Here is a 23127-nt window from a genome sequence, read left to right as displayed (position 1 = left end):
CTCACCCCAGGAGAGACTCAGCCATGCACATACAAGTTAGACTTGTACAAGGTTGGGAGATCTGCTTTTACTTAGCTACTGCAGAATCCTTCTGCCTTTGTTTAGAGCTTCATGTCTTTTTGTCAGACTCTTAGTCAACATCTCTGCTTGCCATTAATTCTATGTCAAGAAGTGTCTAACAATCTGCTTAATTATTGTTCTTCAGAACTTCACACCCATGGCCACTGTGCCCATCAAAAGATTTCAAGCTCTGATCACAATCAGCACACTCAGCTGTCAGGGCATTAGCCTTATGAAATATTTGGCAAACTCTTTGCAGCATGAGGAGGTAGCAGCAGTGAAGGTACTCAGACCATCGCTTTCCTTTGATGTGACAGCAAAAAAGAGAAATTGAAATTATCCTAGATTTTGTTCAGTCAAATGTATGGCTTTATCCAGGGTTTGACAAAATAATTCTGGGTTATAAATTCAAAATCTTCATGAACAATAGGATATCATTGAAATCTCCCAAACATTACAAAGCAAGAAAAGAGGAAAATCCTTTCTTTACATATTTTAAAGTACAAAGACTACCAGTTCCTCATGTCTTGGGTTTCAGAGTTTTTACATTTTGTCCAGCTTCTGTTGGGTTCCTCTTCTCATGGATTGGTAGTTTTAGGTGATCACCTAGCCCAACCCTTTTGCCTTCATGGTGTTTTCCTGCATAACATACATCCTACACAGACTCTAACGTGTTCTAGGATACACATACTCCTGTTGTTCATAGCTACACAAAACGAATCGTTGACTGTCCAGCAAAATCCAAGCTACTCGTATTGTGTATACACAAGTTACCACAGTAATCACATAAAGTTTACTACATAAAATGAACATAGTCAATGGAAGAGCATATAATCCTGTGTTTAAAGCACTGAACAGGAACTTGGCAGAGCTTCAGCATTTTAAGGCCAGCCACACACTCTCTGCTTGACTGTCCATGTCTAAGCAAAGATTGTGCTTATCCTCTTTTATCCCTTGCCCAATCCTTTGGTTTAGACTGAGAACTCTTTATGGTCTAGTATTAAGGACAATCCTCTCAGTTGAGGCCTAAAGATTTTTGAAACGTACCAACATCACATTTGAAAAATAAAAACATTTCCTGCTTTTAGATAGATGGTTTAGCTTTTAGCTTTTCAGAAGAGAGGCAGAAAGGACCTGTGTTTGGATCAGAAATGCCTGCAAACTATGAACTTCTGTGACAACATGCATTGGTTCAAGCAATTCTTAATAACTGCAGCTTAGCACCCTGCACCTGCCTCCGAAAGAGCTCTGTGATATTCCACCTGAATAGACTGCCCCTGCTAGCAGACTCAATTCTCACATTCAAGTGAATTATACAAAGATGAACTCAAACAGCAGAGGCTCACTGCTGAGCCTGTAAACTAAGCTAACCTGCCCCTCAGACCCCACTGCAAGATGCTGCCCCTGGCCTGCTACTGCCCTGCTCCTTGATGTGTCACAAATTGTATCCTCTCCAACAGTGAAATCACCATTAAATTTCATGCAGAGCAAGTCTAATAACTTGAACAAGATGGCTTTGAAATGGTTTGCTCGGTGGTGCTTATACACTTGTGGTGGTGGATCTAAACTTTGGCAAATTTAAATGCTCAAGCTGTTGTCAGATGCTCCCTGTACGGATTTCACACCATGCAAATAGATTTACCCATAGTATCATTGTAGCAAAGCAAAACTTACCTCTGTTTTCCCCTTACTTTGACAGGACCTCCTGGTGTCTTCATCTGAACCCCATGCTGTTGCCTGAGAAACCAAAACGCACAAGTCACACGACAATGCCACCAGCCACCACGTCTGGAGACTCCCAAAGCAAGAGCAAGTATCTCCAGCCAATTTACACAGCCCCATTTAAAAGCAGCATTGTGACGGTAAACATGTATCTTGCTCCTACTGTGCTCACAGTGCACACAAATGATAAATAGAAGTCCAGAGGCAGAAGCAACCGGAATGTTAACAGAGGACAGACTTTAATTTACATGTAAATACAACTTCTGATCATTATTCAACTGGAAGGTCCAAGACACCGAGCCATCACCTTCTTTTCAAAGAGGACAGTGCTGTATAAAACTGCCAGCTTTCATCACCAAAATTAAAACCTTCCCTACAGCAAAGCCCAGCAGTTCTGCACAAATCTGCCCATCTCCTCAAATTTACCCACAAGATGATCACCTTGTAAGTAATCCTGCAGGAAAGAGAGCTTGATAAAACAACTGGGAGCTGACAGGTGAAACCTTGGAGAGATGGAAAGCGGGGAGAAAGGTTGGATGGTGATTTCTGATGCAAGACAAGTGGGGTCAGATCCTGAAGTGGAATCAAACACAATAGGGCTGAGGACACTACTGACTGAGAGCCTGTGGGATCCCGAGTTCACTCTGACTGACTGTTTCAGAGAGGCCCCTTCCTCTGCAAGAAAAGCCAAGACCAGCAAAGCTGTGTTAGAGAGAACTTTTAGATTTGAAATACTCAGCAACATCCCCAACTATTCACTGCCCTCCACAATTTTTCTTCCTTCAGCACTTTTTAAAAATAGTCCTAACAAATTCAAGCAGGTATTGTTAGCTGGAGGTGAAAATACATATAAACATCCATACTATACATAATGCATCATCCCAAGTAGAAGAAAAATAGCTCTGTTACATAGGGAAAGGCCAAGCTCACAAAGTGCAGTTACAGATCCAAAGCTCCCCTAAAATGTCAGGATTTCTTTTTTTTACCCCAGTCTATTACCAAAGTGGGAAATGGCTTCAAAGTTTGGTCTGGAACTGAACTCTTCTTGAACCTTCTCACTGCAGCCAATATATTTTTTAAAACTCTGGGCTTCCATAGAAAGTGTCCCCTTGACACGTGATAAATCCTGGTTTTTGCAGGACAAAGATGGGAGACCAGTGAGAAGAGGGGATCAGTTTTCCCATCCCCAGCTCAGATCCATGAAGACACTCACTCAGAACTGCAAGAAATGCCACCACCCAGGAAATGCATTTATACACTATGTTCATGGAAGGGATATTTCTCTCTCTTTCAAAAGTGATCTTCTCCATTAGCTGAGCATTCAGTTCAATTTGGCTTGGTTTAAGAATTTATGAGCACAGGCAAAGATCTGGTGGGTAAAGGGAAGAGCATAGATCTTTCCTTAGGAGTCGCCTGGGAAATACCTCCCGTGTCCTGCAGTCCAAAGGCCAAAAGCTTGTGCCTCAGAAGTGTTTTTGTGAGAGCTGAGGTAATTCCTTGCTGGAAATGATTATTTAGCCATATCCTGAGAGGGGATATGTCACTGGATGAGAGAGGTCATGTCGATAAGACATCACAAGTGAGCAAGGAATTCTGGTTGTTGACTCCCTGGAGCCACTGACATCTGCAAAATCACTACGCAGCAGCATTTTGATTCCCAATCCCATATCTAGCCCATGTTCATCTAACCACAGCATCCTTGCACTTTAGATCATTTTTTGACAACCCTAATACACCAAAACAACAACAAAAATCCAAAAGAGAGCTTATTAGGTGGCTCTTCTTCCCGTTTCAAAAGCAGAGACAGAGAACTCTCCACTATCCAGCTCAGTTTACCTTAACAGTGCTTGACAGGACAAAATGAAAACAAAAATTGTTGGTTACTTCAGCAATCGATGCAGCTTCTCTGCAAATACTCTGGGTCTTCTGGGATTGCAGCATTGCATTAGAGAAGGAGTTGGTCTCCTAGGGGACACCCAGCAATTCCTGCTGAACACCTGCCCCGCAGAGCTTTGAGGCATGTTGTAAACATAGCTCATGTCAGAGCACTGGCTCCCTCCAGCTATGTTCTTGGAACTTAAACATTTTGTTTTATTAGGTAACAGTGCCCTTCAGCTTTCTGAAGAAGAACCTTGATGAGTCTAGTGATAACAGAAGTTCTTGGTGATGGCCCAAATTACAGGAACATGTTGGTTGTGACTGCACCATTAGTCAGGGTGCACTTCATTAGAGCTAAGAGGATAATGAAGCAATATGGCAATCTAGAGCATGTTTTACAAGTCTCACATATGTCTTTGGTGGGATAGGGAGGAGTTTTTTTGAGGGCTGAGTAACTCAAATGACCTCTAGTGACTCAAAGAAAACATTCTTAACACTGCAAAGCAGAACATCTTGTCAATAATCAAAATATAATTGCAAAGCCAAGGAACTAGTGTGTGTTTAATTGCAGTGCAAGGTATGAATGTGCATCAGTCAACTGACCTAAAGCCTAACCAAGGAGGGCTCCAAGGAGCCCACACACACTGGTCCTCATGGCCTTTGGGCTGCACCCAGTAAACAGTCCTGGGCAGGCTCAGACATCTGAGTTTGGAACTTTCACATGAGTTTTCCAGGACTGTTTGGTTGCTTTGTTTGACTGATGAGCCATCTTTTCACATCAAAATCATAGAATCATAGGATGGTAGGGGTTGGAAGGGACCTTTAGAGATCATCTAGTCCAATCCCCCTGCAGAAGCAGGTTCACCTAGGTCAGGTCACATAGGAACATGTCCTGCTCTTGTCATATCTGTTGTCTTGGGCTTCTCTGTAAAACTTACCTGTATAATGTTGGTGCTCAACTTCCCGCATCTCACTGGTATGTCCCTTTTTGTAAGATGAAATTCCTTCCTCTGCCTTAGATTAATTTGCCCCAGGATCAAACTACATCCTGGACATTTGACAGAGAAACATTCTGAAAGATCTCTCTCTTCTGGAGTACATCTGTGTATACCCATATGTTTCTCAGTGATGCAGACACCTACTTAACACTTGCATAACACTACAGCACTGTAAAATATGCTTTGTACTTTTGCCTCCATACCTGATTCACAACACTTCTCAATATCCAGCTTTTAGCACATGCATTTAGCTTCCACATCATCCTCAATAAAACAAAGAAATACTGTTTCTTTTTACTGCTGGAAGGTGTCTCTTCATGCCTGGCTGAGGCACAAATTGTATCCACCAGAACTTTTTGGTCACTCAGTTGGGTCATCATTCTGCATTTATTATTCATTTTCTCAGTTGTCTGAGGCATTCTTGTTTCCCACATCCAGAAAACACATCTGGGATTATTTTTGTACCTCCTGCTACACATCAGTCAAAAAGAGTAGAGTAGACATCTCTGGACCCATGTGACAATAAAACAATTTTCATGGCATGGGTCATGGAAAACAGTCTGGATGAAGATGTGACAAACCTGGGAACAAGCCTACATACAAACATAGGACAGTATGTTCTTTATCCCAGCTGTTTCCCTACTTGCCTTAAACAACCAAGCAAGCAGTTTTTTAGGCTGTCGGGATGGCAGCAATTCCATCCCTTACATCCTTATTGAGAGTACTCTCTCTCCTCATGATACCTTCTTACACATTCTCAGCATCTATTCCCTCTTGTATTTCTGGAAGAAATGCAGTTTCTAACACTGTTCCCAGTCACTTGGAAGACCTCCTCTACAACCACATGGCCCATGTGCAGAATAGGGGAACACCAGATTCATGGGCCATATGAATGAAACAACCATCTTAGGGCTGCAGCTGATGTGTAAGACAAAAGCCATGCAAACCACTAACAGGACTGCCCGGTCACCTGTGCAGACAGCCCCAAGAGTACTCGCAACTTTGTCCCTGAACTAAAAATTCAATTAAATGTGCCCTCCTTCAGCCTCTTTGCATGGATGCCTGGTTCTTTACATCTCTATTTCTGTTTCTGTTCTATTCAGGTTGATTGAGCAGGGAGAAATCTAATTCAATTCAACAAGGGCAAGTGTAGAGTCAGTACAGGTTGGGGAATGAACTGTTAGAGAGTAGTCTAGGGGAAAGGAGCTGGGGGTGCTGGTGGGCAGCAGGATGAGCTTCAGCCAGCAATGTGCCCTCATGGCCAAGAAGGCCAACGGCATCATGGGGTGGATTAAAAGGGCTGTGGCCAGTAGGTCAAGAGAAGTTCTCCTCCCCCTCTACTCTGCCCTCATGGGACCACATCTGGAATATTGTATCCAGTTCTGGACCCTCGGTTCAAGAAGGACAGGGAGCTGCTGGAGAGAGTTCAGCGCAGGGCCACAAAGATGATGGAGTGGAGCATCTCCCTTTTGATGAAAGGCTGAGGGAGCTGGGGCTCTTTAGCTTGAAGGAGACTGAGAGGTGTGAGAGGCGATGTCATTAATGTTTACAAATACGTAAATGGTGGGTGTCAGGAGGATGGAGTCAGGCTGTTCTCAGTGATGGCCAATGACAGGACAAGGGGCAAGGGATACAAGCTGGAACATAAGAGGTTCCAAAGAAACATAAGGAAGAATTTCTTTACTGTTCAGGTGAGGGAGCACTGGAACAGGCTGCCCAGATGGGTTGTGGAGTCTCCTTCTCTGGAGACAATCAGAACCCACCTGGATGAGTTCCTGTGTAATCTGCTCTAGGTGGCCTGCTCTGGCAGGGGCGTTAGACTGGGTGATCTTTTGAGGTCCCTTCCACCCCTTAACATTCTGTGATTCTGTGATATTCTCAATTAAAAAAAAAATAGGTGTTTGCAGATTCTGTGTTATTTCTGCATCTTCAGAAAGCCACATGAAGAAGAATCATGGAAGACGCAGTCATGGGTACAACCACATATACCTGGTGCAACACTACCCAGCTAGACGTGAACAGAAATGGGTCACAGTGGCTAATCTCAGTGCATAGCTGAATATTCCAATGTCACATACAGACACAGAAAGAGTACGAGCATCACCATTTGCTCCCAGTTCAGACTGCAGATCAATGGTGCTCTAGAAATTGTAGCTCATCACATGCTGTCAAATGGGTTACTCAGCACATACTGCTGAGAGAAGCTTTCCAGATACATTGATTTAATTACCTGCACATCCCAGTGTTGGCATCCAAAGTACCTGCCTGTCACTAGCAAGTCCTGTTATCAATAGTTATGTGCATCCTCAAATGCTGATGTAACAATCTCCTTGACTTCTATGGACACGCTTTTACATTCCAGCCAATGATTTCTAATTACTTCAAACATCACATACTCATTTAATAGATTAAGCATACACTAATTCCTGCATTGTACTTGCACAACAGAAGTTGCAAGTTTTTGTGCAAAAACCAGAACATTGCTTTACAACTGGAAAGTGAAGACTGGAAGATAATAGGTTTCATGCATATTTATTGGGTAAATTAAACCTGTCCTTACTTTCTAAAGTCTTCTGTTACAAACCTATCCATCTGTTACCAGCCTCACTTCCATTAAACAAGTACTCCATGCAAGCAACTGGCAGCCTTGCATGCCTGCAGATAGACCCAGAATCATGTTGCTCTCTCCTGTTAGGGAAAAAATGTGTAATACCAGAATGTACATTGCATCTGTTTGGAAGGAGACAAACAAAACCAAGCACGGGCTTACTGAAAAAAACCAACCAACCACCGCCAAAAATAAACCAAGGACTGATTCTGTGAGATGTCCAGCATTTCCTAAAAGATACTGAATCCCTTAGGTTTCTGCTAATGTCAGCAGAAGCAGAAGGAGCATCTTGTGTCCCTGGCTCGGGTCTGCAGGGATTGCAATAGCAGGGTCTTCCCTTCCCATTGACCCTCTGCAGTGCCCACAAGGGACTTCTCAATCTGCCCAGGCAGTAGGAGATGATTTTGGTGCCGTGCCACTTGTGCGGTGCAGGGCACCTTGAGCAGCTGCCCTTTGCTGAGGTAAGCATGAGGAAGCTGGGCAGAAGGTGGTGTGATACGACAGTTACTGTGCACTAGAGACCTGAGCTGGCAGAGTAATTTCTTTCCTTGTGTGTTTATTTACATCTTCCTTTCCAGTAACCATACAAGGCACTACTATGTTCAGAGAAATGCACCTCTGGAAAGGAAAAAAGGCTTGCTTTGAAGGCAGCTTCCTTATATCAGCCCAAAATCTCTGCATTGCTTATTTACATTTCCTTTTTATTTATTTATTTTTGATCAGCTTATTTCACAGTAAGGTACTGAAACTTCTCTCCTTGTCTGGGGAGAGAGGAACGTGGAGGGACCATGTTTCTGCACTGCACTTATTATCTGCACATGTTAATGGAAATAAAGCACATATTTATATACCCTTGTAGATCATTTAGCTTAACAACATGCTTAAGGACTTGGCTAAACTGGGGTGCAGACCCAGCCCCTCACACAGTTGCTGCCCAGAGGTCATTTTCCCTCTAAGATGTCAGTCTCAATCTTTACAATCCATACTGATGAACAGATTTCAGATCTCTAAAATATTACCCATAGATTCCTTCTGATAAGGGGAAATCCATTTCATTATATCTGTGTTTCTAGATACATACTTTGCAGTCTCTAGACAAGGCAACATCAGTGTAAATCTACCCTTCCCTGGGCAAATTCTGCAGCAGTTACAAGAAACTGAGTCTTACAGCACTTAGAAGAAAAAAATCTTTTAAAGAAGTTCTATAGGCTGGATCCAGAAAATCCATGAAATGATTTTTGTTTAACTTAGGTTTCTACAATGTGTACTGTAAAAAACATTTCTACAATATTTTATCTATTTCTTCACTATTTAATCCTCCAGGATTTTTCCATAAAGACTTGCTGCCTTAGTTTGAAACTGGAAAGTTAAATTCCCTTTTCGAAGCATTGGCTTTTGTCTCTTGAGCATGGGGCACATTTTCACTGCTCTATAAATAACAACTCATTGAAACCCAACTTCTTAATAGTAAAGCACAGTAGCTTAATACCCTTGAGGCCATTGCTGAAGTTCCAACACTGGTAATTTATTAAAACTGTGATAAACATGTCTGATAAACAGATAACTAATACCAAAAGAACATAATGCCAAGCTTCAATAAATAGTTCTGCCACATACTGCAGTATACAAATTACAGTCACTGCTGCGTGCAGTGACAGGTATGAGGAATGATCACAGGATTCAGTCAATTCATTGTGGGGAGAGGAGGGAGCCTGGATGAAGGGAATTGCATTCTGCTTTATCAAATTATTAATTGATTTCTCTTAAGTGATCTCAGATCTGTCGAGATGTGGTAAAATTCGAGCTGTTTGCTTCATTTAAATTAAGGAGCCATTGTGTCCATCAACAGACTGGCCCAGTTGCACAGCTCTTCTGGAATGGCTGGATGCTGTCAGCTGGGGAAAACACCAAAATGTAACACTTGGAAAATCAAGGTTGGCAAACATGCAAAAAAAATAATGTATTAGTGGGTTCCAGTTCCCATAACCCTCATCTCTGAATCAGACCTTCACTACAAACAAAAGCCACTCTCTTACCATACTGGGACTGATCTTGGCCTGGCATTTATTGGCTGTCAAACATGATCACTCACTGTGTTGACGTCAGAGCAGAAGTGGATGCTACATACTGGCATAGTAAGGTGGGAATAATTCATCAGAAGGAAAGACTTTCTCATTTTAAGAACGGATCTTAACTCATCTCCAAATAACATCTTTGAATATCCACATTCATCTATCTCACAGACTCTTATCATGTTACAAAGGGAAATGTAATAGTCTGAAGGAAGCTCCTATGCCCTGGCTCACCTATTGTACAACAATTACATAAATAGTGAACACCTGCACCCAATGGTCAGGGAAGACAGTTTCCAGGAAGCCTGATTGCATTCTTTTTGTTGGTTTTATTCTTCAGCCTCACTAATAAAGAGAAGAGTCTGTCTTCTCACCTTATGTTTTCAGACTATGCACAGAAGGACAGATCATCACCGTAACACCTGGCAGAGCAGAGCCTCAGTCTCCAGGTATGGGAGCTCTACTTCCTTTGATCCCAGTTATCCCAGCCCAATGAGCTACTGTACATCAGCTGAGACATGGCATCTCACTCTGGCCATGGTCCTGTTTTCTCAGACACAAGCTAAAATACTTAATTAAAGCCTTCACAGTCTTCCTCCTGCACAGAGAACATATCCCACTAAGACAGCTCTGCAGCAAGCAGTAACCTCCTGTACCTCCACTGTCTATGTCTATAGACACAATATGCTTCCAACTGCAAATGTTACCAATTCCTTTTTGAAGGAAAGTTTTCAGCTGCTTTGAGTTCCCCTTGGATGGTAACCATTACCAATTCTCTGTCTTTCACAGTTTCAAAATCCATTGTTATTTACTTGTATTATAGGAGCAGGTAGAGGTGGGAACTGAGCTTGTGACCGCATATTTCTAGGCAATATACAAACATCCTGTGGAAAAGAACCACTGTCTGAGACCATTTACAAGCTAAACAGACAACACAGGCACATGGGAGGAAAAGAAAACCAGAAGCACAAGAGAGGTCAACTGACTAGAAAAAGCAACTGAGCATGTCAGAGGCAGAGATGGGCACTGAACTTTGCTCTCTTGAGGACTAAAAACTTTCCTGTCTAGCACAGAGCTTTTTTTTTTTGCTAGTATCACAAAATGCATCCACTGAATCGGTGGTGCACAGAAGGAGAGGGTATATTTAGAGAGTGGAACAATGGAACAATGGGTGAAACACCATGCATCCCACCCTCTTCTTTCTGACATCTCGGGACAAGGCCACGGTCTAATGTACAAAGACAAATTTGAGTTTTGGTGCCTTTTGACTCTCATTTGTCCTGCAGGAGATTCCATTAAACAACATAAGGTCTGTAAATCAGACACTCCCCTCTCTCTCTCTCTAGTGTCAGGTAGGAATTTACAACTCCAGGCCATGCATTTCCTTATCTGAAAAGAGCATTGTATGAGGCTTAACATCACGGTTTCTACAGTGTACTCAAATGGAAAGCGTTGTACAAGGCTTTATTATTATATACAACTGTCTAAAGCTTTAGCAAAGAACAGTTGATACCCAATACTAAAACTAAAATGGTGTCTTTTAAGATAAACACTAAATATATTCATAGCCAGGCAACAACCTGTACTTTTAAGGTCTTTGGGAACTTTAGCGTGCAAAGGACAGCTTACAATGGAGCAGCCAGCTCAGCCTCAAGGAGGTACTGTCAAATTACAATTCCTACTTGAAGCATGCAGACTGGTGCTCTAAGCATACATTCAGTAACCTGTAACTCCAAGCTGAATTCCACACAGAGGAGAATTTGAGACTTTTTGACATAACAAAACTTTCTTTGTCTTGCAAATTTGCAGATTTTCTAGTGCCTGTGAGCCTCCATCACAGTGCAGGGACTCCTTCTGCAAGTCTGTGTAGGTAAAGCCTTGCCAAAAGGCATTATAAGCAAAGTATAATAATATCTGAGGCATCAGGTAGCAGTGGACAGTAGAGCAAAGAGAGGATGGAGCATCACCACACAACGGGGAAAGGCTTCAGCTCACCAGACACACAACCCATCCTGAGGTTTTCCTAACCAGAAGAGTTTCAGTGTACCAAGGATGGGATTCTTCAGAGACACAACAAGGACGTGTAGAAGAAAGGAAGAGGAGAAGGAACATTAAGCAAGGAGGAGTGAGATGCTGGTTTCATGGGCTGATTCAAAATGATAAGCAGGTCTGTGACACACTTGTAATATTAATACAAGTACTAATGCAATGCAACAAGGATACATCCAAGGAAAGGGGAATCGGTGGAAGGATGCAACCCGAGCAGCTATGGATATGATGCTACACCTGAACAGAAGGGCTTGCAGAAGCCAGGAATGATGCCCAGATCACAGATTTTAGCAACAGATCGGATTGCAGTGCTGTCCATAAGGGTAAAGAAAGGAGGAGTACATGCTCTGCTGTGGCTATATGCCGAGCTTAGACTGACAGCTACATATTTGTGCAGCAATGTTAGATGTACACGTCAACACGTTATTTTGGAAGAAAGATACAGCTCTGAAGAAGAGAGAGAGATAGCACTGGATTTTTGTTCCCATGATCTAATGTTTGTATTTTTTATCATTCTGTGTAAGGAAAAGCGTCAGTCTGTGACATTGATTACATTTTGCTGATGATTTACTTCATTTTGTTTGAAAGTGCTTAACATTGCAATGATTTAGTTGTAAATATTATATGGTAATGCTTATTTTTTTTTTTTTTTTTCCTTTGAAAACAGCTTAATCCATTGGATATTTCTATTGTTTTCAATCCTGCACAAGCATGGACAGGAATAAATACAAATTGATAGTTAACTGGGACATTTGCATGCTAGTAAAAAAGGGACCTTAAATCTCTCACCTGTAGTCAGTTTAGAATGAATGACAACATCCAGAACTGGTGAACAGTATAGGGGATGTTAAGGAAGGATGACTTACAATGTTTCCTGTCACTGAAGATCAAAAGCATACAGAAACTGAGACAAGACTTTTAGCATGCTTGGTAATTAACAGCCACAGTGGATTTTGGTTTCTTGCCATGTCACATTCCGTTTATAGCTTATGACAACAAACATTTACTAAATGTACTGGAGATTAGAGAGACATAAGATTATATGGTAAATCAATAAAATAACTAAATAAAGAAGATAAAATACACCGAGCCAAAAACAATTAAAGAAAGATTGCACTGCAGTCAAGCACAGGTCAGGAATATGAGTAGGGCCAACACACATCCAGGTGTAGTTGACGCTGTCCAGGTGGGCACCACAAACCACTATTTCTCACACCACCAGCACTGCTTATTCTGTAAAGATCAGGTTTGGTTGTGGTTGGGTTTTTTTCCCTTCAGTTGCTGCAAATAAGGTACAACAAGCCATTTCTATAGAAGGGAGCCAATGAGTGGAGTCACAGCAACGGTTGCCCCCAATAAAGTGAAGGCAATTCTTCCTTCGAGGCTCCTCCATGCCAAAAGATGTCCATTTCCACCTCTTTATGTTTTCTGGCAGAGTCTCCATTCAGAACTAAATCCCTCCTTCCTCTTTGTGGGCTCCACTGATGGATGTGACGAGACTTCTAAGCAGCGTTCTCTTACTGTTTTGTACAATGATTTCTTGAGTAGGAGGTTCAAAATCCCTTCCAATGGACCAGCCCATATTCAGTACAAAATCAATTTACCATGGCTATAGTCTCCTTTATATTCCTGCATCAAGTAAGGAGATTTTGTTCTCCTTCATTTTTCTACTCTGAGTTTCCTTGCATTGTGCCTCTTTAAAGCTCACTGCTATGTAGAGATGTTAAGGGTTCTCCACTATACATTTTTTTTCTGTTCCCTCCCCCTCCTGCTTCTGAAATAGACTGGACAAATCCTCCCCCATCAACTGAGTACATTTTTGTGCTCTCACATTAAGAGTTCAGCTATGAAAAGCAATCTTCCCATCTATGCTTCAAACCAAAAATGTCATCACTAAAGCACATGTGAAACCTCTGTGTATTATCAGCTTTCTAATGTGGGGAAGTCTTGCATTCTTTATTCCTCTCCAGGTTACATCACTGAATATACTTGTTCAGCATTTATTTGTTTGCTTTGAGAAGGAGCTAAAATAAGTTTGAGGAAATGCCCAATTTGGATCTGATTCTCCCAACAATTAGGCTGAGATTCAGGAATCAAAAGCAGCACATCCTGCAGTATTAAACAGACTAATGAAGAACTCAAGATGATATTTTCACTTTTCTTTGCTTCCTGTTTTCCTTTGGGGAAATCACATCAATTGCATGGGGGATGGGGGGGCTAATACTCTCTCAGATGACAAACACTGCAATATAGTCTCATTTAAATTGTGGAAGAGATTGAACGTGGTTTGAGTATTGTCTTGGCTTGAAAAAAAGGGGGCAGTGCACAATTAAACAACTAAATGTGCACGTGATTCAATGTATCCTATCAACATTCTTTTCTAGTTATGCATTTAAGCTTGGTGTAGTACAACCAACACAGAAGAAAGCACTGGAAATCTTTAAGTGAAAGATGCATTATCATTGGATTACTTTAATTAGCCAAAGCCAGTTTCATGCAAGCCAGAGAGATCAGGAAAGTTTTGCAAGACAAGGCTGAAAACAGAGATACTGCCCCAGCCTGCCTGTACCATGGGAACTTAAGTAAAACTAGACTCTGCCTCCTGCTTTTCCTTATTTTGAAGTGGCAGTTTTTGAGCTTCACTAATAAGGGCAAAATATTTCTAAATCCTCAGCTAAACAGAAGTCTTTGTCCTTTTCACGTTCCCTCCAGCAGATGTATGTCTGAATTTCTTTTTTTTTCCCCCATGCCTAGAGAAAGGATCCAGACTCCTGTTCCTAGACACCAGCATTTTGATGTGTACTATGGAAGCACATGGAATAGTCAGATGCACTCTCTTAGGCATTTCTGCTTAAAGTTAAATGGCAATTCTTGCCCTGGTGAGCCCGAATCCTAGGGTTAAGGTGAAAGACAACATGTGGCTGCAAAAAAACAGGCAGAAAGAACAAGAGAGAGCAGTGACATGACTGATATTTGCAACCAGGGAGTACACGTGGGGCACAGGCAAGCTTCCCAGGAAAGTTTTTGGCAACACACCTAGATTTTGACCTTTAGATCCTCTGGCTTCTACGGGGTTTGGTGCTCAGCATCACAAACTGTCAGAAAATGTCATTTCTGGTAACAGCCAAGACTAAGTAGGATCTTTCAGATGTTAGGAGTCTGGGCTGGAAGAGGAAGTTGGTGATGAAAAGTCCCCCACGGTTCATAAACCAGATTTTTGTAATTGTTCTATAGCTACATTGTGCATGACGTCTCTGCTTTCCTCCACCAGGTGCCTGACGCTCTTGATAAGCTAATTACAGCCTTCTGCTTATTCCGTGTCAAGCTCAACTCCCCAGCCTGAGCCTAGCCTGCAGTTCTGGCATGTTTTCTCCTTAATCTAAGACCATCTGTGCTCGATCAGCAAGGAACACTTAAATACAGAGAAAGTGAAGAACCAACAGTGTTGAATTCCCTGCACGCTGCCCCCAATTCCTTTCTCCAGCATTTCCAATTAAGTGTGAAGCCAACATCCATCCAGTCCTAAATACATTAGAAGGCTCTGAGCAGGATCTAGTTATCTGCAGATGCAGCAACACTTTCCAGTGGTCAGTGGGGAAATGACAGGCCAGAAAGGACACTAATCTCTCCACTTCTTTACATCTTTACATCAAAAGCTTCACATTTCAAATACTGTCACATCACCAGCAATACATGGAGTAGTTGAGTTCAGCACTTGATCCATGCAAATCAAGTACTTGTCTCAGAGAAGCACAAGGTGACAGTTGGGGGTAAAAAACAATGGGGTTGATTTATCGAGAATCCAAAAGGTGTTTCTCAAGTCTTATGTTTATTGCTGCAAAATGGAAGTGCAGAACAATTTAAATCCAAACTGGACTGCAGAGCTAGGGAAGATGGCTCTCTGCCCCTCTCCTGTCACACCAGGAACAGTTGCAATGTTTCCAGCCCATTCTGTCCCCTCGCCACCAGCTGGGCCGGATGCGGGCCCTGCCTGCTGCCGCCAGACACGGCCAGAGCCCCACCGCTGTGCACAGCATCAATCCACCCAACTTCCTCCTGCGGCTGGGAAACAGATGCCTGCAGGCTCCCTGCTTGGTCTGTCACAGTTTGCCTTGCTTCTGCCTCCTCTTTTCCAACACCAGACGTCAGCACCTGATGCCATAGTGAGCTCTGCCAAGCTTCATCTCAACAAGGAATTTATTTGCTCCTTCTCCTGCAAAGATGACTCTGATGCAGTGTCTTTTATTCCTTCCTCCCAGCTCCTCTGTGTTGTTCTCCAGTCTGTACTCTCCTGCCAACCCAGGATTTATTTTCCAATTCCTTCAGTTTGAATCCTGCCCTTACATTCCCCCTGTCACCTGGTTCTTCCTTCACCTTTCCTCCAGCACTTTTGCATTTGACCTCTACCAAGGTCAAAGCTTCCCCATATGAGTTTTGAAAATACATCTTATAATTAAGAATCATACTAAAAAAATGATACTCCAACAGGATTAATGCAGCATATCTCTTTGTGCTGCTTCTGTCTAACTCCTTTTTGGTGGTTTTCGATGCTTTCACATTTATCTTGTATTGAAAAAATATTTTTCTTTCTTCTGCCTTGCTCTTAAATCCTCAGTAACACATCTCACAGCAGAAGCTACTAAATTTGTAACAATTATATTAGCAACACACATTTTTTTTCTCCTGTCACTGTGTTTACCAGTATTATACTTATGAACCATTGATCACTCCTTTCTGCCCCATGCATCAAAATCCTCTCCTCTTAGGCAGCTGCAGTTTGTCTCTTAATACTCCCAGGCTAACTTAAGAACTTTTTTGTCATTCTTAATAAAGCTTAAATCACTTCTCTTTGAGCAACCTTGTAGCCTATTCAAATGGTTGCAGCCCTGTTACTCCTTATCCTTTACTTATAAGGAATTAAAGCACTCTCTTTCAAAAACCTCAAAACTATGCTTTGTCTCCTGTCTGAAGAGATTAATCAATAATTAAAATTATTTATGGAATTTGATCTACATTCCCGACACAAAAGTGTTTCCAATGAAAACATATTTTTATCATCTCTCCCCCTAAATTCATTCCAAGCTGTTCTTTTCTAAACAAATCTACAGAAATACTTATATTTTAAGTATTTTTATCTGAAGGAATACATTTCTATTGCATTTTTCCCCTACTACACCCCTGCTACACTATTTTTACATTAAAAGGTTTTCATTAAAGAAGTTTAGGGAAAAAAAGGTAGTGGAAAATGGGTCCAGTTTAAACATGTGAACATGCTGAAGCTGCATGTTGCTTATCTGGAAAGCAGATGTGAGATAACAACTGCTTAATATTATAAGTACATGTAACACGAATGTAACAGCTTCACAGACCAAAGATTAAGGCAAATTCTCTATCTTTACAAGTGCATATCATCATATGTAATACTTAGGTCTTAAACAGAAAGCCACACATTTCACAGCAATTCAAAAGGACAAGTGTCATTACCTCAGCTTCACACGTGGACAAAGGAAAGCTCAGACTGGAGATGGCTGGAAACCACCTTACCTCCCCACAGCCATCTTTAGTGAGGCAGCTAGTCCACACTATCCAAACTCTCCTTACAGAGAATGGAGTGAAATAAGGGCTTTTTTTCCCCCTCTGTGTATCTCCTTCTACTGGCTGCCTGATCTTCTCAATCTCAGAACAGTCCCCACTCCTTCATCACACACAGAATCTCAAGGGGTGGAAGGCACCTCAAGAGATCATCCAGTCCAATTCCCCTGCTAGAGCAGGACCATCTAGAGCAGATCACACAAGAACTCATCCAGGTGGGTTTTGAATGTCCCCAGAGAAGGAGACTCCACAACCCACCTGGGCAGCCCCTTCCAGTGCTCTGTCACCTTCACACTGAAGAAGTTTTTCCTTGTTTTTCTTTGGAACCTCTTATGTTCCAGCTTGTACCCATTGCCCCTTGTCCTATCATTGGACATCACTGAGAACAGCCTGGCTCCATCCTCCTGACACCCACCCTTTACGTATTCCTAAACATTAATGAGATCACCCTTCAGTCTCCTTCAAGCTAAAGAGCCCCAGCTCCCTCAACCTTTCATCAGAAGGGAGATGCTCCACTCCCTTTATCACCTTGGTGGCCCTGTGCTGAACTCTTTCCAGCAGCTCCTTGTCCTTCTTGAACTGAGAGCACAGAATCGGACACAATATTCCAGATGTGGTCTCACAAGTGCAGATTAGAGGGGGAAAGAGAACCTCTCTCAACCCACTGCCCACAGCCCTTCTCATACACCCCAGGATGCCCTTGGCCTTCTTGGCCACGAGGGCACATTGCTGGCTCCTAGTCATCCTGCTGTCCACTAAGACCTCCAGGTCCCTTTCCCCTACATTACTCTCTAAGAGTTCATTCCCAACCTGTACTGGTACACGGGGTTATTCTTTCCCAGACTCTACACTTGCCCTCGTTGAATTTCATTAGATTTCTCACTATCCAAACCTCCAGCCTGTCAAGGTCTCCTTGAAAGGCAGCACAGCCTTTTGGTGTATCAGCCACTCCCCCCAGCTTAATATCATCAGCAAACTTGTTGACAGTGTACTCTGTTCCCTCATCAAGGTCATTAACGAATATATTGAACACATCACTGATAAAAACTATACCTGATATAGCCATGGTGTGGTCACTGTTCCTATCAACTGTTCAAGCTCTGGTGGCACCAACATCTCATTTATAGCCTACTGCCACATCCCTTGCCCTCCTTCAGTGATACAACTCGACATTCTTCTCCCATTGCTCACCTATTAGCAGACAACTCACAACACCTGTTGCCTGATGATGATGTTTAGCTGGAGGTTTGCTGCAGCCCTGAAGAATGGCTTCTGAATCTGAAAACATGCCACCTTTCTCCAGTCAAGGTGGCTGCAAATGCCACAGGCATAATTAAGTTTGTCCTTGTTTACTTTTTCTGTTCTCTTGGCACATGGGCTGCACTTTCCTTCAGTTCTGCCTGGGGAAGGTGGGTGAAACCTTTGAAGGCCAAAGCTCTTTGAGGCTCTTAAAGGCTTTGGGGAAGCTGTGCCCGCTTGCTGAGACAGGATCGATGTCCTGTGGGAGTGACGAGCAAACTTTTGCTGTCTCTGCTCCCCAGCTCGGGGTCTCTGGAAACAGCTGCACAGGCCATGTTAGTGACTCTGCTGTGCAGCTCCAGGCTCCAATAATCCCCTCGGATTAGTCACTCAGAACTGCTGCATTTAAAAGATGCTGTAAAACACACATCAGCTAAACTGTTACTAACAGAGCAAAGTAGGATTATTTATCTAGGGGAAAAACACATACACTGACATGAAATGTATTTACTATCATTCTTTTCTTTCTTTCTAAGACCTCAATAGTTGGTTTGAAAGGAAACATATAAGGTCATTCATGGGCCATTTTAGAGAGGGGTAAGTCAATAAATGGTGATATTTTTTTAATGCTGTCATTATAAATGACTAGGTGCTATCAGGGTCAAACTTAATCCTGTGCAGAGAGCCAGTGTGAGGGACATGAATCATTTAGATCTCTCTTAAGCTCTGCTTTGAGAATAAAATGGAGATATTTGTATTCTCACTCTTTAAAAAAAACCAACTAACTGCTGCTTTTTTTTTGCAGTAATTAGCCCAGATACTCCATTGTTCCTCTTGTAAGATGCAGTCCTTTGTGTTTTCAAGGACTTCTCTCACTTCTGAGCACAAGCAGCTGAGCTCCCACAGCAGGGCCAGGTCAGGCAACCAGGTCCCAGGTTAGACGAGCACTCCACAGAGAAGCATCACGGGGCAGTGTGGGTGCCAGGGCCTCTGCCAGGCCTCGCTGAGCAGCAGCTCACCCCCTCCACACACCCGGGCTGCCCACACAGCAGAGGGACTGCGGGAGGTATCACTTTCTCTCCAGGACAGCAGGAAGCATGTGTGAACCCTGGGCTCAGTGTGTGAAACTCAATAGGTCATTGTTGGCACATCGACTGCTCTTAGTGAAGGTGCTGCATTAGAGCCTTTACTAACGATTGCATCAGAGCACCCTAATTGGGATAGAAGCAACCAGAAAATGCTTTCTGTGCCTTGTGGTAAGACACCATTTGCAGGAAGAGAATAAACCTCTCCCATGCCTAAAAATATCCCACATCCCTAAAGCAATAATAATAAAAAGTAGCATATTTTTATATAAATCTTAGTTTATGTAACTGTCAGTTTAGCTAAGGTGTAGCCTGCAACAAGAGGCTCATTTGCCTCTCAGGAACATCTGCAGACCTGGATTTGTTGACAGCAGCCGCAGATGAATGTGTGTCAGGGCAGGGGACAGCCAAGGTGTAAGTACACACAGATACCTGGGAGCCTCCTGGAGCTGCTGGAGTGGGAAGCAGCCCACAGAGAAAAATGGGTAAACAGGCAAACCAAAATACATTGTGCAAAGCTGCAGAAGCAACATTGGTGACAAGAAATGAAAAGTCCAAGGGATTTCATTTTTTTCTCATTTTCATTTTTTTTGTTCTCCTTTCTAAAGGATGTTTAATGGTCCTGACTTTAAGCTGCAAGAAAGAAGAACATTAGTCTTCATTCCCTACACATAAAATGCTTGATAGGGTTTTATCAAATAAAGAGCCCAATATGCTACTGTTATCAGTAAGTGACTTCAGCAGCTAATTAAATTCTCACTTTCTGAATCCTGCTCATAATGTTTGCTGTCAAAGACCAAAACCCCTGTAGTAATTTTGGCTTTTAGGTGAGGTGAGGCAGGGAAGGCGGGAATGACAACTAACAAATTACCCAGGAAAGCAATCCATGGCTGACAGTCATCACACAAACCTCAGTGTACTGTATGCACATAACAGGGCACTTCCCCTCCAGACATAAATCAGCTCTGTGGCCTTCACTGAGGCTGCCCTGCTTAATGCCAAGTATGAATCCAATCCACGTACAGCTCTTGAACCTCCTATATATGCTATACGACCCTAAGTATACAATCCTTCTGCATATGGGTATATACATATGTATCTACAGAAATATGTGTGTAAATACATATATATATATGCAAACTTTGTATACCATGCCTAAATAGTCACTTTAGAGGGCAATTACATTGGTCACAACTAGGCAGTACACTCTGAGCCAGTTGAGCACATCTATGAATGCACAAATTGAAAGGTATTCTCACTCGGTAGAGCAGGCAGCATGTTCTTTAATTTGGACAATTCTCAAAGGAAAATAGGCATTTATTTAAAGCTAAACCTGGGCTTAAAAGCTTTGCTGGCTATAAACAGACTCCTGAGTTGGGTTCTGTCAGACAGAGAGGATGTTGTGTTCAGAAATCACTCAATGCTATGCAGTGTGAGAAGAGATTTGCTTTCCCTGCTCTCTGAATTTCAGATGATGAGTAACACCAGCACAAGGTTGGTTCCCAACAGCATATGCCAGAGCCTATTAAAAAGCACAGTTCCCTGCAGTGAGGAGCTGGAGAAGTGTGTCTTTGGATGGTGAAGCGTGGCCTTCAGTCATGGTCACCTCGTCTGATGTGTTGGATTTTCTTCCCCTATCTCCCACTCCAGGTAAAAATTTCTTTCTTAGATAAATCCTGGGGAGGGAGACCCACACTTGAAAGCCACAATCTAGCTCCTGATCAGTCATTTTAAGGAAGAGTGAGTTCAGAGAGTAGATTTTATCTGGGAAGCTGAAACCGTAAGAATAAAAAGCTGAATTTGCCAGAAAGTTTGTTCAGCCAATATAAGCTTTATTATGGAATAGCTTTAAACCTCTAGGCTGAGAGTGAGAGGTTTTAGGTGCAGCTTTGGAAGGTGATTTATGAATAGATTTATATGTTAATCTGTTAATAAAAAATGTAGCATACTGATAAAATATGTGACAATCATAACTCAGCTATGAGCCACATATTAAAGACTGCATCTGCTCTAGTAGAAGGTTTGATTATGTTTTTAAACGAGGGAACTGCATTGGCCTAAAAATAAAGAAATAAATGTTTTAGCTAGAAATATGTGCCATATAATTCAGAGATCTATCTGAGAATCTGCAAGAAACAAATAATAAACTGCATTTAAGAAAATGAATTCTGGAAAGTGAGGCTTATTCCTGAACATTTCAAATTGGAGTTCCAGTCTGGCAGCTCAGTGGTACGTAAAGACAGGCAAACTATTCTCATTCTTTACCAAAATTACTTCCCAAACTGGATTTTAAATTGGGTGATAATCTTGACACTCCAACTAGACTGAAGAAATAAATACCTCCAGCAAAGTTGGGCCAGCTTGAGAACCCACGGGTTTGTGCTGCACATCAATGCCTAGTTTCCTCATGACTTTTGAAAGGGTATTTTGAAAAACGGGAACAGCTCTGGCTCAAGGATGTTTCTGCAAGTAAATCTGAAATACAATACTTTCACCTCTTTCTATTGACAAGTCTCACAGCACTTTATAAAGGAGTGCTATATCCCTCTTTCACACACAAGCAAACACCAGGCAGATTAACTTTCCCTCAAGTACCCGCAGGCAGAGCCAGCAGTATGATTTCGAGCCCTCCAAGCCCCATACGGTGCCTATCCAGCATCTCTTGGGGATGTAAGATTTATCTGTTATTTGTAATTTTTCTGATGAGCACCAGGGCTTTGTGAACATATTATGAATCCTTAGAATTTCCCAGTGAAATATTTTCACCAGGAAAGACTTGTTGAGCAACAACTTGTGCTGTAAACTACATTACTCACTGCTCCCCATTGGTTTTGTTTATCATATTTTATTCAACCATACAGAGAAAAACCAAGTTAAACTCTACCACCTCTCCTCACACTTCTATACACTTGCAGTGCATGTTTCTCATCAGCACACACACATGTGGCACTACTGAGCCCTAAATGAGTAGAAAATAATACATTTAATGCTCAGTTTGATTCAAAGTGCAAAATATGAAGCCTGCTCCATTTGTTGCTATGTGACATGCTGAGGAATGATAGGCAAGTATTATTATTATTAACTATACTTTGTTGCTATGTTCTGTTGATTTACTAGTGATTATGCCAAAGAGTTAAATATCCCTCCAGGGAGCAAGAGGGAGGGAAGTGTGTCTTCAGGAGCAGTTGGGCAGTTTAAGAGCTTAATCTCAGTAGCAGGGATGTTTCTGCTTCTTACACTGAGGGAGAAAAAAACTAGAGTCAAGCCGTCCATACTGGAAATGCACTGGATGCATAACTGCAGTTCTTTTGCTACAGGACCACACTGAAATATTTTGTCCTCATTTCAGGTTTAAAATAATGCCCATTACAAAGTCCCACAATATCAGCAGAACAGATTTCTACAAGCTTCAGATCAAGCCTTAAGAGCTGATGCTGCCTAAGCACACTGCTTGGGTTGAAGCCTTATGCCTCCCGTGGGACTGAGAAGTTCAAGTCTTGCCCTGATGACTGGGTAACATTCTCCAAAGTGCCCACATGAATATAGATGCTCTTATAAATTTGGAGCAAAATTTCAGAAGCAAATAAAGTCATGTGTTTTGTAGCTTTTCCATGCTTTGCAGTGGAGGAACTGTGGATCTGCAGTTGGAGATCTAGATTCTGGCAACCTAGGTGCTACTGATCAGTGTATAACTCCACAGGCAACCCTACCAAATTCAGACTTTATGGCTATTGAGGAATTAACTTGTTCTGTGTCTGAACTTTGTCTTTACTTAATTTTTCTGTCCTCAGGAAAAATCAGATTGTTAGTTAAACCATATTTTA

The 23127-nt window shown here is 42.2% G+C and overlaps 1 protein-coding gene across 2 annotated transcripts in view; it reads right to left on the bottom strand.

Annotated features, from left to right (window-relative positions):
* The window catches only part of SEMA5B (semaphorin 5B), a 276815-nt gene that overhangs the window by 78544 nt on the left and 175144 nt on the right, over positions 1-23127 (bottom strand). For both annotated transcript variants that reach the window (XM_062005005.1, XM_062005004.1), the window contains exon 7: positions 1735-1797. In XM_062005005.1, the coding sequence (XP_061860989.1) occupies positions 1735-1797 (63 nt within the window). The remainder of the gene's footprint in view (positions 1-1734; positions 1798-23127) is intronic.

This window comes from Colius striatus, chromosome 11, assembly GCF_028858725.1.
Source record: "Colius striatus isolate bColStr4 chromosome 11, bColStr4.1.hap1, whole genome shotgun sequence".
NCBI classification, from domain to species: domain Eukaryota; kingdom Metazoa; phylum Chordata; class Aves; order Coliiformes; family Coliidae; genus Colius; species Colius striatus.
This window is presented reverse-complemented; position numbering and strand designations above follow the sequence as displayed.